Here is a 13,547-nt window from a genome sequence, read left to right on the forward strand (position 1 = left end):
GATTTTATTTATTTATTTGACCGAGATCACAAGTAGGCAGAGAGAGAGAGAGGAGGAAGCAGGCTCCCCGCTGAGCAGAGAGCCAATGCGGGACTCAATCCCAGGACTCTGGGATCATGACCGGAATCATGACAGGACTGGAAGGCAGAAGGCTTTACCCACTGAGCCACCCAGGCGCCCCAGAAACAGTCTCTTAAAAATCTTGAAGAGAGGGGCGCCTGCGTGGCTCAATGGGTTAAGCCTCTGCCTTCGGCTCAGGTCATGATCTCAGGGTTCTGGGAGCAAGCAGGGAGCCTGCTTCCTCCTCTCTCTCTCTCTCTCTCTCTCTGCCTGCCTGTGATCTCTCTCTCTGTCAAATAAATAAATAAAATCCTTTTTAAAAAAAAAATCTTGAAGAGAAACACACTCCACAAGCTCTTGTGGTAATCCACTTCAATGTTTACTAATCACAGCATCAAGGAATTTACCTACCCTCTGTCATTCAAATGGTAAATACTGCCATAATGCTACCACCCCTTCCCAGAGCAAATGCATGGTAACATTTTGCCACCAACTCTACAACACATCTTGCAACCTCTGATTCAATCCTAGAGGGGAAAATACATTTCTTAAGAGTTTCTTAAAAAGTCTGAGACCGGACTTTAATGCTCACAGGCACATGTGTAAATTCTACACATGGGCGGAACATCTCCTTTGCTAAACCCTGTCAATGGCTCTTGGTAAACTTCAGCATTAAAATCCAAAAGCCTGGCGGGGCGCCTGGGTGGCTCAGTGGGTTAAGCAGCTGCCTTCGGCTCAGGTCATGATCTCAGGGTCCTGGGATCGAGTCCCGCATCGGGCTCTCTGCTCGGCAGGGAGCCTGCTTCCTTCTCTCTCTCTCTGCCTGCCTCTCAGTGTACTTGTAATTTCTCTCTGTCAAATAAATAAATAAAATCTTAAAAAAAAAAAATCCAAAAGCCTGGGTGCCTGGGGGGGCTCAGCTGGTTGAGCCTCCAAATCGGGTTTGGCTCAGGTTTTGATCTCAGGGTTGTGAGATGGAGCCCCACGTCAGGCTCCAAGCTGGACATGAAGCCTGCTTGAGACTCTGTCTTTCTCTCTCTCCCTCTTCCCCTGTTCATGTACTCTAAATAAATAAAATCTTTTAAAAAATAAAATAAAATCCAAAATCCTTACCACTGCACAGAAGAATCCTTGCTGCCAAGGCACAGTGTCTCTCTGATTTGTTGTCCCTACCTTTCCTACACCTCTTTCCCAGCCTTACAGAATTATCTGGAGTTCCCAAATGGTACCACAATGTTTCAATTCACTCTGAGTTCTCACACGCTCTCTCCCCAGACTACAAAGCCAATGTGAGGACTGTAACTTCTCATTTCAGCCTCCCAACAGAAACACACAGAAACACACACACACTGCTGGGCCCGCCCCTCCAAAACTCAAAATTATAGCAGGAAAAATGCAGTTTGCCAAAAATAGATCTTGACTAAAAAGGTGATTAATTTTTACAATAAAGTCAGTGAATACTTACTAAACACAACAAGGCCCTAGTTCACAACCCCCACAAGGAGGGTTCGAGGATCTTAATTACTACACACCTTTAAAATAATTTTTTTTTAAAGGAAAGCCTATCATTGGTGTTAAACGTTCTGTCATCTGTATCGGGTGAGAAGTTTCTATCATCTAACTTCCTAAAATTTCTTACAAGATTAAGATTCATTAACAAAGGCACTCAGTATCACTTCAACGTTTCATAAATGCGGATGAATACAAGAATCTACTGTGTCTTACAGTCTGTTAAAGTTGGTTTCATGGACTCTGCTCTCGCGTATGCACACCCAGAGCAACACTGAAGCATCACAGAAGCAGCTGGCTTCCCCGGAGAGAAGAGCTTGGGAGCAGGACTGGTACAGGTCAGCAGTGACTAGCACACAGTCCGCCATCGACACATGGCCATGAGACTCCCAGATACCAGTGTACGGCTGCCAGTGAGAGTGTAAATCCCTATCTTTGGGGAGCAATGTAACACTCCTGCCCAAGACTCTTTACAAGCTGGCTTTGCAAGCCATTCCACTTCTAAGACCACCCAGACTCCATAAATACAATCACAGTGTGCCCATCCCTATCACAGATTCAGACCTATGCAGCCTTTAAAAATGAGACCATAAAAAAATGATGCTACAGGGCGCCTGGGTGGCTCAGTGGGTTAAGCCGCTGCCTTCGGCTCAGGTCATGATCCCAGAGTCCTGGGATCGAGTCCCGCATCGGGCTCTCTGCTCAGCAGGGAGCCTGCTTCCTCCTCTCTCTCTCTGCCTGCCTCTCTGCCTACTTGTAACCTCTCTCTGTCAAATAAATAAATAATAATCTTAAAAAAAAAAAAAATGATGCTACAGAAGATTTACTTAATAACACAAGAAAGACTGCATGAGATAAAAAGCCAATTCCAAAGTAATTTGTCAGTATAATACTGGGTTTTCTTTCTGATGGTGGTGATCCTGTTAAAGTATGTCTGCTTGATTTTTTATAGATGTACTTATAGTAAAACAAAATATTAACTTCAAAAAATTAATAATGGTGACTGACCTTTAGTGATAAAAGCATGGTGCTTTTTGTGTCCCTTTTATCTCAATTTTCTAAAATGAATAAACTGGAGATATGTGAAAAAGACAGTAAGGGGCACCTGGCTGGCTCAGTCGGTTAAGCGTCTGCCTTCGACTCAGGTCATGATCCCAGGGTCCTGGGACTGGGCCCCATGTCAGGCTCCCTGCTCAGATGGAAGGCTGCTTCTCCCTCGCCCCTGCCCTCTTCCCTGCTCCTGTACACGCACACACTCTCTCCCTCTCTCTAATAAATAAAATCTTTAAAATATATATATATATAATATATATATAAAATAATACTAATCATAATTAAGTTAAAGAAAAGGTTTAGTTCTCCTGTCGGAACTAGTATATTTTCTCCTTATAAGTAAGAGCAACATTACTTTTTTCTTTAGTCTGGCTGTCAGGAGACTTTAACACCAAATATGCCAGTCACCATGAGAAGGTGCATAGCAATCAATGCCACGCATCTGGGGCGGGGGCGGGCACGGGGAGGGGGCTGCTTCTGACTATCCACCATCACAACCTTCTACCCTGACCTGCACTTTCTCGGGCCCTTTCTTTATTGCATTGTAGATATTCTTCTAACTAGCCTCAAAAATCTTTTTTTGTAGGACGAGTGTGGGTGAAGGGGGAAAAGAAAGATGGAAAAATAAGGGAAAAGGGGAAGGAGAAAAGGAGGAAGGAGAAAAGGAGGTGACAGTTGCACAAACAGGATATTGCTGTACCTCTGTAATTTTCAGGTTAACTTACTGAAGTTTAAGTTCTACCATGGTGGGCACCCTTTCAGGGGCCCTTCCTACTTCAAACAGTTGAGATCTTCCTAAATTTTGGTACCTTAGTACACAGTTATTAGAGCAGTGTAGACACACACTTCTTAGTAAAACAATAGTTGGACTTGTGTGCCTCCCGTAGACAGATAATGCTTATAGTACTCACAGGACTTGAAAATCCTTTACTGTAAATCCACACAGGTTTGTGGCCCCCAGACTGTAAATCAACGTGCTCCAGCACAGTTTACCATGAGTTGAATTCAGACGGCAGATACTCTTTTCTTTTAAGGCTGGTACAAGTTTTGTTTTTTAACTTGGATCATCATTTAAGTGAGAGCTCTGGGGGCACCTTGGGTGGCTAAGTGGAGTGAGCAACTCTTGATCTCAGGTTTGTAGGTTTGAGCCCCACAATGGGTGTAGAGATTATTTAAAAATAACGTCTTTACAAAATAAATTAAAAATGAGAGATCTGACATTTAAAAAAAATGAATTCTCAACTTCTCCTAAAAATCACAAAAGGCAGCACAGCTTGGCTTGTATTTCAACATGTCAGCAGCCAGCAAGAGTAGATCAGCAGCCACTTCTTTATTTACTTATTTATTTTGGAAGGACACGGGTTCTTTATAAACACTTGATGTCAAAAACACATGTCATTATAAAAACTGCATTACAGGACGCCTGGGTGGCTCAGTGGGTTAAAGCCTCTGCCTTTGGCTCAGGTCATGATCCCAGGGTCCTGGGATCAAGCCCCACATCGGGCTCTCTGCTCAGCGGGGAGCCTGCTTCCTCCTCTCTCTCTCTCTCTGCCGGCCTCTCCGCCTATTGTGATCTCTATCAAGTAAATAAAATCTTAAAAAAAAGAAAAACTGCATTACATACCAACAGGTCAAAAGGACAGACGTGTAACACCACCAACCACTGCAGAATTAGACAGCGTGTCTTTGCATACCATATATTTGTGTGTATAGGCTCATTCGTACACACCCGCGCACACACACACACCCTTATATTATAAACTCTGGGTTTACAGAAGCTAGAGTATCTTTAAAAAACTTTTTTGCCACCTGTTTTCCATCTTTCGTACCTACTCTCTTTTTTATAATGTCTTTTCATAATATTTTTGTATTATTAAGTCTTCTATAACACAGTTTAATCTCTGCATCATATTCCTTACACTGTATAAACTATAACGAATTTAGTACTCTCACATCGCAAATCATTCTGTTTATTTCCAATAGCTTTGGTATCATAAAGGTGCAGAGTAATTCACAAAAACCATTTTGGTTTTATTTTTGCCTTTGAAGCAGCACAGGAAAGGGTGTTGAGTTCTCTATGCTCCTTCTCCCCAATTCTCCCTCCCCTTCCTCTTTTTTCTTTTTTAACTGAAGTGTAACAGCAGCCACATCTCTAGATGGGACTGTGGTCTCCAGTGTTGTGGAGGCCGCACCTGCCCTCCTCACTCACTCACAGTTGCCGTGGGTAGGCAAATGTCTATAACCCCTTCACCTCACCCCCAGCCTTTATGTACGTTCACCCAAAGTGCAATGACTGGTTATTTGTGATCTTTTCAAAAATGTGCCAAGAGCCTCCCCCTGGAGCGGTCCCTGAAACAGTGCTCAGCACACCACATGCCCAAAACACTGACCGAGTTAGGCCAGGGGTAAGACACACACCAAGGCCTCTTCTGTCAAGAGCCTATGCTTTCATGCTGCCTTTGCTGCTCCCAGATTTCCAAATCATTGACTGGCTAGTGCACAGCAGCTGCTGAGAAATGCCGGACGGATGGACAGATGATGGATGGAGGACACATGTAATGTACACTAAAATTAGTCTTTAATTTCTTCCAGCCAGTAGCCGGGAGAATTCTGCTCCCAAGGGAATCTGTAATATGCTTATGAGAGCTAGAGTTATCTCTTATTGTTGTCGTTGTTGCTCTGACACTAGCTGTTCACATGTGTGCAAAATTTCCCTGCTCTGCCATTTGGGGGTGGGGAGGAGGGCAGTTCCCAAAGCACAGAGAAAGTTCTACTGTGGGTACACTAAACAGTGACAGGTAACACTTGGGACCTGGTACTGAATTACAATGAATCACATACTGAGAGAGTTATTCTTTTCCTGACTTTTCAGGCTATCTGAGTCTATCGGAGAGCATGTCTCACTTTGGTGCTAACACGTATTTAAACTCCTTTCTGACACTTGCCAGTTTAATTTCCCTTGTAAACAGAGGGAACATATGGCCAGGCCTAAAACCTTTATCAGACAAGAGAATCGAGACAGGACTTAATAGAAATTGTTTTTTAAAATTCTCATAGGAATACAAAGATTTCTTTTTAAAGAAAATTAACCTTAAGAAAGTATTATAAAAATCTATGTTACAGGGGCGCCTGGGCAGCTCAGTGGGTTAAGCCTCTGCCTTCTGCTCTGGTTGTGATTCCAGGGTCCTGGGATGGAGCCTCGCATCGGGCTCTCTGCTCAGCGGGGAGCCTGCTTCCTCCTCTCTCTCTCCGCCTGCCTCTCTGCCTGCTTGTCATCTCTCTGTCAAATAAATAAATAAAATCTTTAAAAAAAATCTATGTTACATACATTTATCACAACTAAAAACAAGCAAAAGACATGTTATTAAGTAAATAACAGCAAAGGATGAAGTACAACCAAGACAAACAGCACCAAGGCGATATACAAAACACTAACATCTGGGGAAGAAATGGCTATCATTTGATGTTACCACTTTGGCAATGAGAAGGAAAGTGTTCAGATTTACTTTAGTTTCCATTTTATATTATAACAAATATAAAAAATATCTGTAATAACAAACTGCATTTTTATGGTGACGGAAAAACCTAAGATGCATAACGTTGCTACTCTGAGTTAAATTAGCTTATTACTAGAACTGACTATATGTGAGAATACATATAACCATTTATGACTATATATGGCTATACTCTATTATTCTAAGCCAACATCATAAAATGATGCCCTATACCAAAAAAGTCTTCCCCAAAAGTTCCCAAATTGTAAGTCGCAAATGATGATATAAAATAAAAACATTCCACAATGAAAATACTTCTATATTTAAGTTCTTCAGCTGGGGCTAATACTAAGTAAACTAATAAGGAGACCAAATGTCACTGATACTTCCCTCTTTCAAACAGCAGCTGTGACAAATGTTAGAAAGGAGAGGTACACAGTTCTACAAGGGCTTACAACAGGTGTAATCAGACCTCAGCAGGGCTTCCTTAAGATGGGAGGGATAGCAGCAGCATAAGACTAAAGCAAGAAGGAGAGGAGTGCAGTCAGGGAGCCTGAAGTCGGCCTCACCGGCTCAGGTATGGAGTTCTCTCTGCTAAGGACAGTGGGGAGAAAGCTGAAGGGTATCTAAAGCAGAGGGCCCTGCCTGAGCAGATCCAAGCTCGGGAAGGCTGTGCTGGCTCTAACATGGTAGCCCTGCAGAGAGGCACCAGGAAGCAGAAAGTTTAAATTGATAATAAACACAATAATCCAGAAATTACTGCATCTAGACCACATAAATAATGACCAACAGAAAGGAAGTGCAGATAATTGTCCTTTTTTTTTTTTTAAACAGACATTAAAAGACAATAGTATACTTTTATTTAGGTGTATGATACAGAAATTTAAGAGACTATGATATAAAATGTAACAACTATACAAATTTAACATTATAAAAAATGTAATATAAAATCAAAACATATCAAAAATGTTCTCATTTCTTGGTCAGACGCAAGGTGGCCTACCAGAGGTCTATGGAGGGGTTCTCAGGGCCGGGGGCGTGGTGATGGTGGCTGAGTACCAAGAACTGAGGCTCTGATTACTTCCCCGGTTCTCACCCAGGGCTTTTATGTTTTCTGTGATAGGCCTCTAATAAGGTTTAAATGAAGAAGTAATTCTGCCACTGAGACCAAGTCTGAAAACTAATGGTAACACCTGTGGCCTCCAGGGCCCAGTATAAACATCAGAATTAGTCAGTGGGAGAGCAGTACCTTAGATAACTACACCTTATGATTCCCATTTGGTCTAAACTTCTAATTTCCTTCACGAAAGCTGGTACTCAGAAAGTCCCTTATCTCTATCTAATTCTCCTCCCAAAGGCTCAAACTGTTGGTCACACCAGCACACCTATCAGAATTCTGACAGAGAAAGAAAAGGGGAAGGGAAAAGAACTGGGAAGACAGAGAAAAAGGATGTATACAGTATCAGCCTCACTAGGACCTGGAGAACAGCTGGAACAGCTAGGCGAGTGCAGACTGGCACACTCGCTCTGGAAAAGTGGCAATATCGCTAACACTTAGCAATTACGCTCCTGGGTGCACACAAAACAGAAATGCACTGGTCCACTCCCCAAAGGGTATGTATACAAATGCTCAGAGCAGCAGTGTTCCTAACAAACTGCAAACATCCCACATGCTCATCAACAGCGGAATAGATAAATGCAGTGGGGCACATTCAAACGGTGAATTCTGCCCAGCAACGAGACCCAGCCAACTCCCAGCCAACTCCCGCTAAGCACAAAACACAATGGCATCTCACAGGTAATGGGGGTGGGGGAAGAAGACAGACCAAAAGTGTGTACAAAGGGTTTCTAGTTATAGATGATGCTCAAAAACAGACCCAAATGAACAGTCCTATCTGGAAATACCTTCATCTTTACCTTACTACTAAGACCCAAATGAATCCCAGTCTTAATATATTAAGAGCCACAAACTTTATTAAGTAAACCTAGCAGAAAATCTTAATGACCTTGGGCTTGGCAAAGATTTCTTAGATACAACTCATAAAACATAAACTACAAAAGAAAAAAAAACCAATAATTGGATTTCATAATGATCTATGATCTGTACACTTTCCCATACATACTTTCAATAAACATATTAGTAAAAATTAAATGAAAACAGAAGCAAGCACAATGACTGAATGGAGGGAGACCACACTGTCATCTCTTCTCACCACTCAGGGAAAGTCTGTCCCAAGTGCACTTGCCCTGCAAGCTCAGACTATGGCTGAAGTGACGATGAGAAAGAGAGAGACAGTCACCACTAACTACCCACCCCGCCTTGGGAGCTGGAATGGGTAGACAGAAATTACAATGAAGAGAGAATTTTAAGATCTCTTTTTTCGTGCTTTTGGGTTTTTTAAGTAATCTCTACACCCAACATGGGACCCAAACTTACAACCCCTGAGATCAAGAGTCAGACACTCTAGCGACTGAGCCAGCTAGGCACCCCGGAAGAGGGAATTTTTTTGTAAAATCTGGCTATCCTTCCATGACTGCTCTTAGTTCACCACAGAGACATGGAGGAAAATACATTTGACACAAGAACAAATAAAAGACACCTTGGTCCTGGACCCTTTCCCCCGAATACCCTTGACTTATCTCTCCCATCCTGATTTTTAAATATTCCCCCTCCCTTCCCCTTATTCTTCCAGGCTTCCCTTTTTGCTTTCTGCAACCACGCATCATTATCATATGCCCTTTCTCTTTCACTTATGAGGCTCCAAAATAAGAAAAGGAATTAAAATACACACACAAAAATAGCACAGGTTCTCTGTGTGTTTCAAATGCCCTTCTTATGCTGGGTAGGGACAACAATCTCTATCACTTCTCACAATCCTGTTTATATAGCATCGGCAGAACATAGGCCACAGCGCCAATGTTTTTATACTTTCTCCCTCTTCCTTTCTCTCTTCTCCTGAAGAAGGTAGTTACCAATTTATAAATTCAATTAAGTGCTAGCTCTGCGGGATACTATAACCTCAGCTAGCCCTTATCTGCTACAGTATAAAGAGCCCTTTTAACCCCCCAAAATGTCAAACATCTAACATACACACACGAAATGATCCTTTTGGTATCTGGGAAAATGCAAACTTCTGACAGACTGTGATCTTTATTAATTACAACAACAACATTTACATTTCACAAGAGAGTTGGGAGCAAAGCTTTGTGTAAATGCAGGTTCCTGCCAGGCACAAACTCCTCAAACTCCCCACCCTCCCAGGAGTCTGCATGTAAAGACTGGGAATCTCACTCTGAGCACCTTGGGCTCAACCCTTCTTTACTGATTAAGAATTGTCCGATTTTGTTCATGAGTTCACTGAAGAACTAGCAATACAGCTGGACAAAAATTTTAATAAAGCAAAAAGTTCCTTCTGCTCACTTCAGGTCCTTCAGGGGAGGCTGTGTCAGAGGCCTCCGCACAGCTTGCGCATGCGTGCTCCCTCCCTCCCGCCCTTCCTCTCCATCCCCCTCCTCCTCCTCCCTCCTCACTTAGAACTTGTATTTGGAACTGTTTAATAAATGATTACCACCTTTTTGCTAGCTATTATCATGATTACTACTCCTTTTCCTCCTCTTCCCCACCCACTCCACCCCATAAATTTCCAAATCCCAGAAGTGTTGTGGCTAAGAAAAGTCAAGAAGAAACAAAACCTTGAAAACCTAGTTTTTATATCAAACAAATGTTCGCAGCTTTCTTTTTTTCATTAAATGGGGATAGGTAAGGAAGTAACCTTCGAATGGTCCTCTCACTACCATATTTAAGATGAATACATTCACTCATTCAACAGGCAGCAATTGAAAAGGAGATTACGGGTAGTTACGATTTGCTTCTAAAATCTGCAGAAGGGGGCCCCTTGCAACCGACAGATGTTCCTCTTAACTGGCAACGACATCCATCAGGTATCACGTGGTTTGTTGTTGTTTAATTCATTCAATAATGTTCTCTGTCCTTAATTTAAAAAACCAAGCTAACATTTTTCCCCTTTCTCCAAAGCTTAAAACCAAAAAACAATTTTGTCACCCCAATAGATTTCATCCTTATGAGTCAGCCATTCTGAACAGGACTCCTAGCATCCCCTACAAAATAACATCCAATGGACCCCCACTACTTTGTTAAAGGTAAAAATATAATCTTAAATGTCAAAGTTTTATTGAGATATGTGTTAAGAAAATATATTTTCTTATTTAGGCTCCAAAACAACCTTCAAAATTCCATATATTGCTTCAAATCAGATTTATTCCTTAATGAAGGATCCTAAGTCCACAAAAGTAAATTAGGTTTATTTTTTGTTTTGTTTCTCCCATTTTATAAAACTGTCTGAACAAAAATTGATTCAACCAACACTAGATGTCACACAGGACTAGCAATTCCCATGAAGCAGGTTAAAAATATGAGATGGAATAATTATTAGGACATCACTGTTTGTATTTATTATATTTTATACTTAGAAATGTTGCTTCTCCACTGGATGGCCTGAAATATCAAAAGATCATTCTATGCTGCAGTAAACAAAATCAATTGTGGAAAATGTTAAGTTTTGGTTTCCTGCAAACAAGTAGCTTCTCTCTTCTTTTAAAGAAGATAGGCTTTCTTCATCATTTTTACCCCAAAAAAAAAAAAAAAAAAAAAAAAAAAAGGAATACTGACCAGATGTAAATTCCAAATAGCTTTAAGATTTAAGGTCATGACTCAAACACTCAAACAGCTAAATTAAAACAACAACAACAACAACAACAACAACTAAGACTTTCAATAACTGAAGTAACTGGAGGACGAGGAACTGGAGGATGTGATATAATGTTACCTGATGTTACAAGCTATTACATTCATGGGCACGATATAGCATTACTAGGCCATGAATTTTTTTTTAACTTCATATTCTTGTTTCTCAAATTTTTTCAGACACTTTGAAAAGACAAAGGCTTGGCTACTCATTATTATATGCCTTTTGAAAAGAAGAGGAAAAAAGGCGTAAGTTCAATTTTTTAATATATATATACATTAATGAAGCAACTTCCTTGCAAAGTGTTGGCTGACTCATAAACTACATTTATCACCCATGAAGTCAGCATATCACAAGGGTCATATATGTCTAAGCACCCCCAAAAGCAGAACAAACAAACTCTGGTAAAAGTGTGTATAAAGCTGTCATAAGCCTAGTGGCTGATTTCTAAACTTTGAAACCATGACCACATGCAACCTCCCTTTCCATCGAATTTAACTACAAGAGTGTAGGTAAAAAGACTTTTAAAATAGTAAATAACAATAATAATAAAATAAATAAATGTAATTACCAAAATATTTTAGTGCCTTTCCTTAGAAGAATGTATTTTAACCATAGAACCTCACACATTCCTAACGTGATTCTCACCAAGACTCATCCATTCTGTCCAACCTTCAATTGATCAACCCAGAATTTATGCTATTCAGAAGAGCTGACATAATTATTGCCGCCATCCCACTGAAAATGCTCTTCCTGGTAACAAACTCCAACATTACAGTTGGCATCCGGACCGCCACTATTTACACCGCTACCCTCTCCCCTTCCCATCACCACCATTTTACTGGCAGAACACCCACAAGACTCAAGATTGTTTTTCATCTCAGCAAACAAGAGTGTTCAAAATCGGATGGCTAGCCACAAACCAGGAGTTAGAAACTACATAAAAATAAACACAAATGTGAATAAATTTTTCTATTTTTCAGTTTCTGAAGAAAGCAGTTAATATCTTATTTGTAATGTTCTAAATTACAGCCAGGAGCCTTTCCCTTAATTACACTAATAAATCGATTTAATGTCATCATTTTGCCATCAACTCACGTCTTCCATACACTAGTTTACTTGAATTAAACCCATTTTACCATGGTAGCTTCTTCACCTCATTTTTTTCCCCAGTGCTTTTCCTCGATCATCCTCAACTACTAAATCATGCCTCCATAATATTTTCCTAAATATTAAATCTGTGAACAAAAAAGATAACCTGAAAACTAACCACCAGAGAAACAAATCAACACACCTTCAATACAAAATATCAACATAAAGTATAAACTGTTAGGTAACCAAGAGAAAGGTAAGCATCAGCTGTATGCCCAGGAACCTCAATTTAAAACATTATGTAGTATGCACAATTTTGGCAAACAGGGGTGAACACAATATTTACATATCAAAATGGGCAACTAGATAGCCTCATTTCTGGCTGGAGATAAAAATATCTTAATTCCATTTATTAAGTAAAATAGCAATTTTAAGGAAATACCTCCTTTTACAGGTATAAGCATTTGACTGACAGATAAAATAATTGCTTTAAAAACACTTCTGAGTCATTTTGTCCTTACCTGCAGGCACGAACCATTACTGCATGCAGTGACTGTTCCATTTCCTAGCACAGACTTGAAGGAGCATCATATCTCTTTCAGAATGTGACTAATCTGTGGGTTTGCAATTCCTAAGCTATTTACAAATGGCACTCCCTTTCCACATAAGAAAATATTTATGACAACCAAAAGCCAAGTATTTTTAACCTACATGGTACAAATCATGTTGGTAATTTTGTAGCAACAACCTCAAAATACAGGAAGAAAATCTAATACTAATATTTCCTTAAAGAAAGCAAGATTTTTGTTTTGCAACCAAGTAAATTATTTTCTAAAGCCTCCAACAGCTGTCACACATGAACGAGCACTCTGCTGGGCTATGGTTACATGCTGCAGCTGATTCGGCTTCACTATTTTTTAAAAAATCAATTACCCTTTGTAAAAGCAGAACAGCCTGCCCAAATACACATCTTCAATACACCACAATGACCAGCATGCAGTACAGTACATTAGACAGCAAACTTAACAAGGAAAAAAACACGTCCTGGTTGTTTCTTAGCAATGCTACACCATTAATTGTTCATGCAAGAGATGTAGCTGTACCTTTCTGAAGAGGACGACTTCTCAGAGTTAACTGACATCAGCAGCTCAATCTTCTGCTTGATTTCTGGAAAAATCAGAAAATATTCACAACCAAGATTGCCTGCCCTTGCTTTCAAGCTTTATATCAACAGATTTTTTGTCTCTGATCCCTTTTGTTCAAAAAGAGGCCACAAGATTCGCAGTACTTCTGTTAGGACTGGGATTCGATGGTGCTATAAAGGGAAAAGCTCCAGAGGCACCAGGCCTTGCTAAACTATGCACATGACTGTTTATGAAAGCAGGAAGTACCATTTCTTTTAAGCAGAGGGGTGTTTTCTTTTTTAAGGTAGAACTAGCACGGCTCTGCCAGAAGATTTCAAATGCAGCAAATTAAAACACAAACAAGAAACACTCACCACTGCATTCGATACCCTAGATCATCTGAGAAGCCTGGGTAAGAAAGGTATGAGCTGTAAGGAACAGATGTTCAA

The 13,547-nt window shown here is 40.5% G+C and overlaps 1 protein-coding gene across 19 annotated transcripts in view; it reads right to left on the reverse strand.

Annotated features, from left to right (window-relative positions):
• Positions 1-13,547, reverse strand: part of SRPK2 (SRSF protein kinase 2) — a 252,202-nt gene that overhangs the window by 134,574 nt on the left and 104,081 nt on the right. For 5 of the 19 annotated variants that reach the window (XM_082691881.1, XM_082691877.1, XM_082691880.1 and 2 more), the window contains exon 3: positions 13,078-13,141. The exons of 11 other annotated variants lie outside the window; for them this stretch is intronic. In XM_082691881.1, the coding sequence (XP_082548007.1) occupies positions 13,078-13,141 (64 nt within the window). Of the gene's footprint in view, positions 1-9,969; positions 10,108-13,077; positions 13,349-13,547 lie in introns of those variants that run through there. 3 more of the 19 variants (XM_082691872.1, XM_082691869.1, XM_082691866.1) reach the window with 2 other exon arrangements.

This window comes from Mustela nivalis, assembly GCF_964662115.1.
Source record: "Mustela nivalis genome assembly, chromosome: 12".
In the NCBI taxonomy this organism is placed as follows: domain Eukaryota; kingdom Metazoa; phylum Chordata; class Mammalia; order Carnivora; family Mustelidae; genus Mustela; species Mustela nivalis.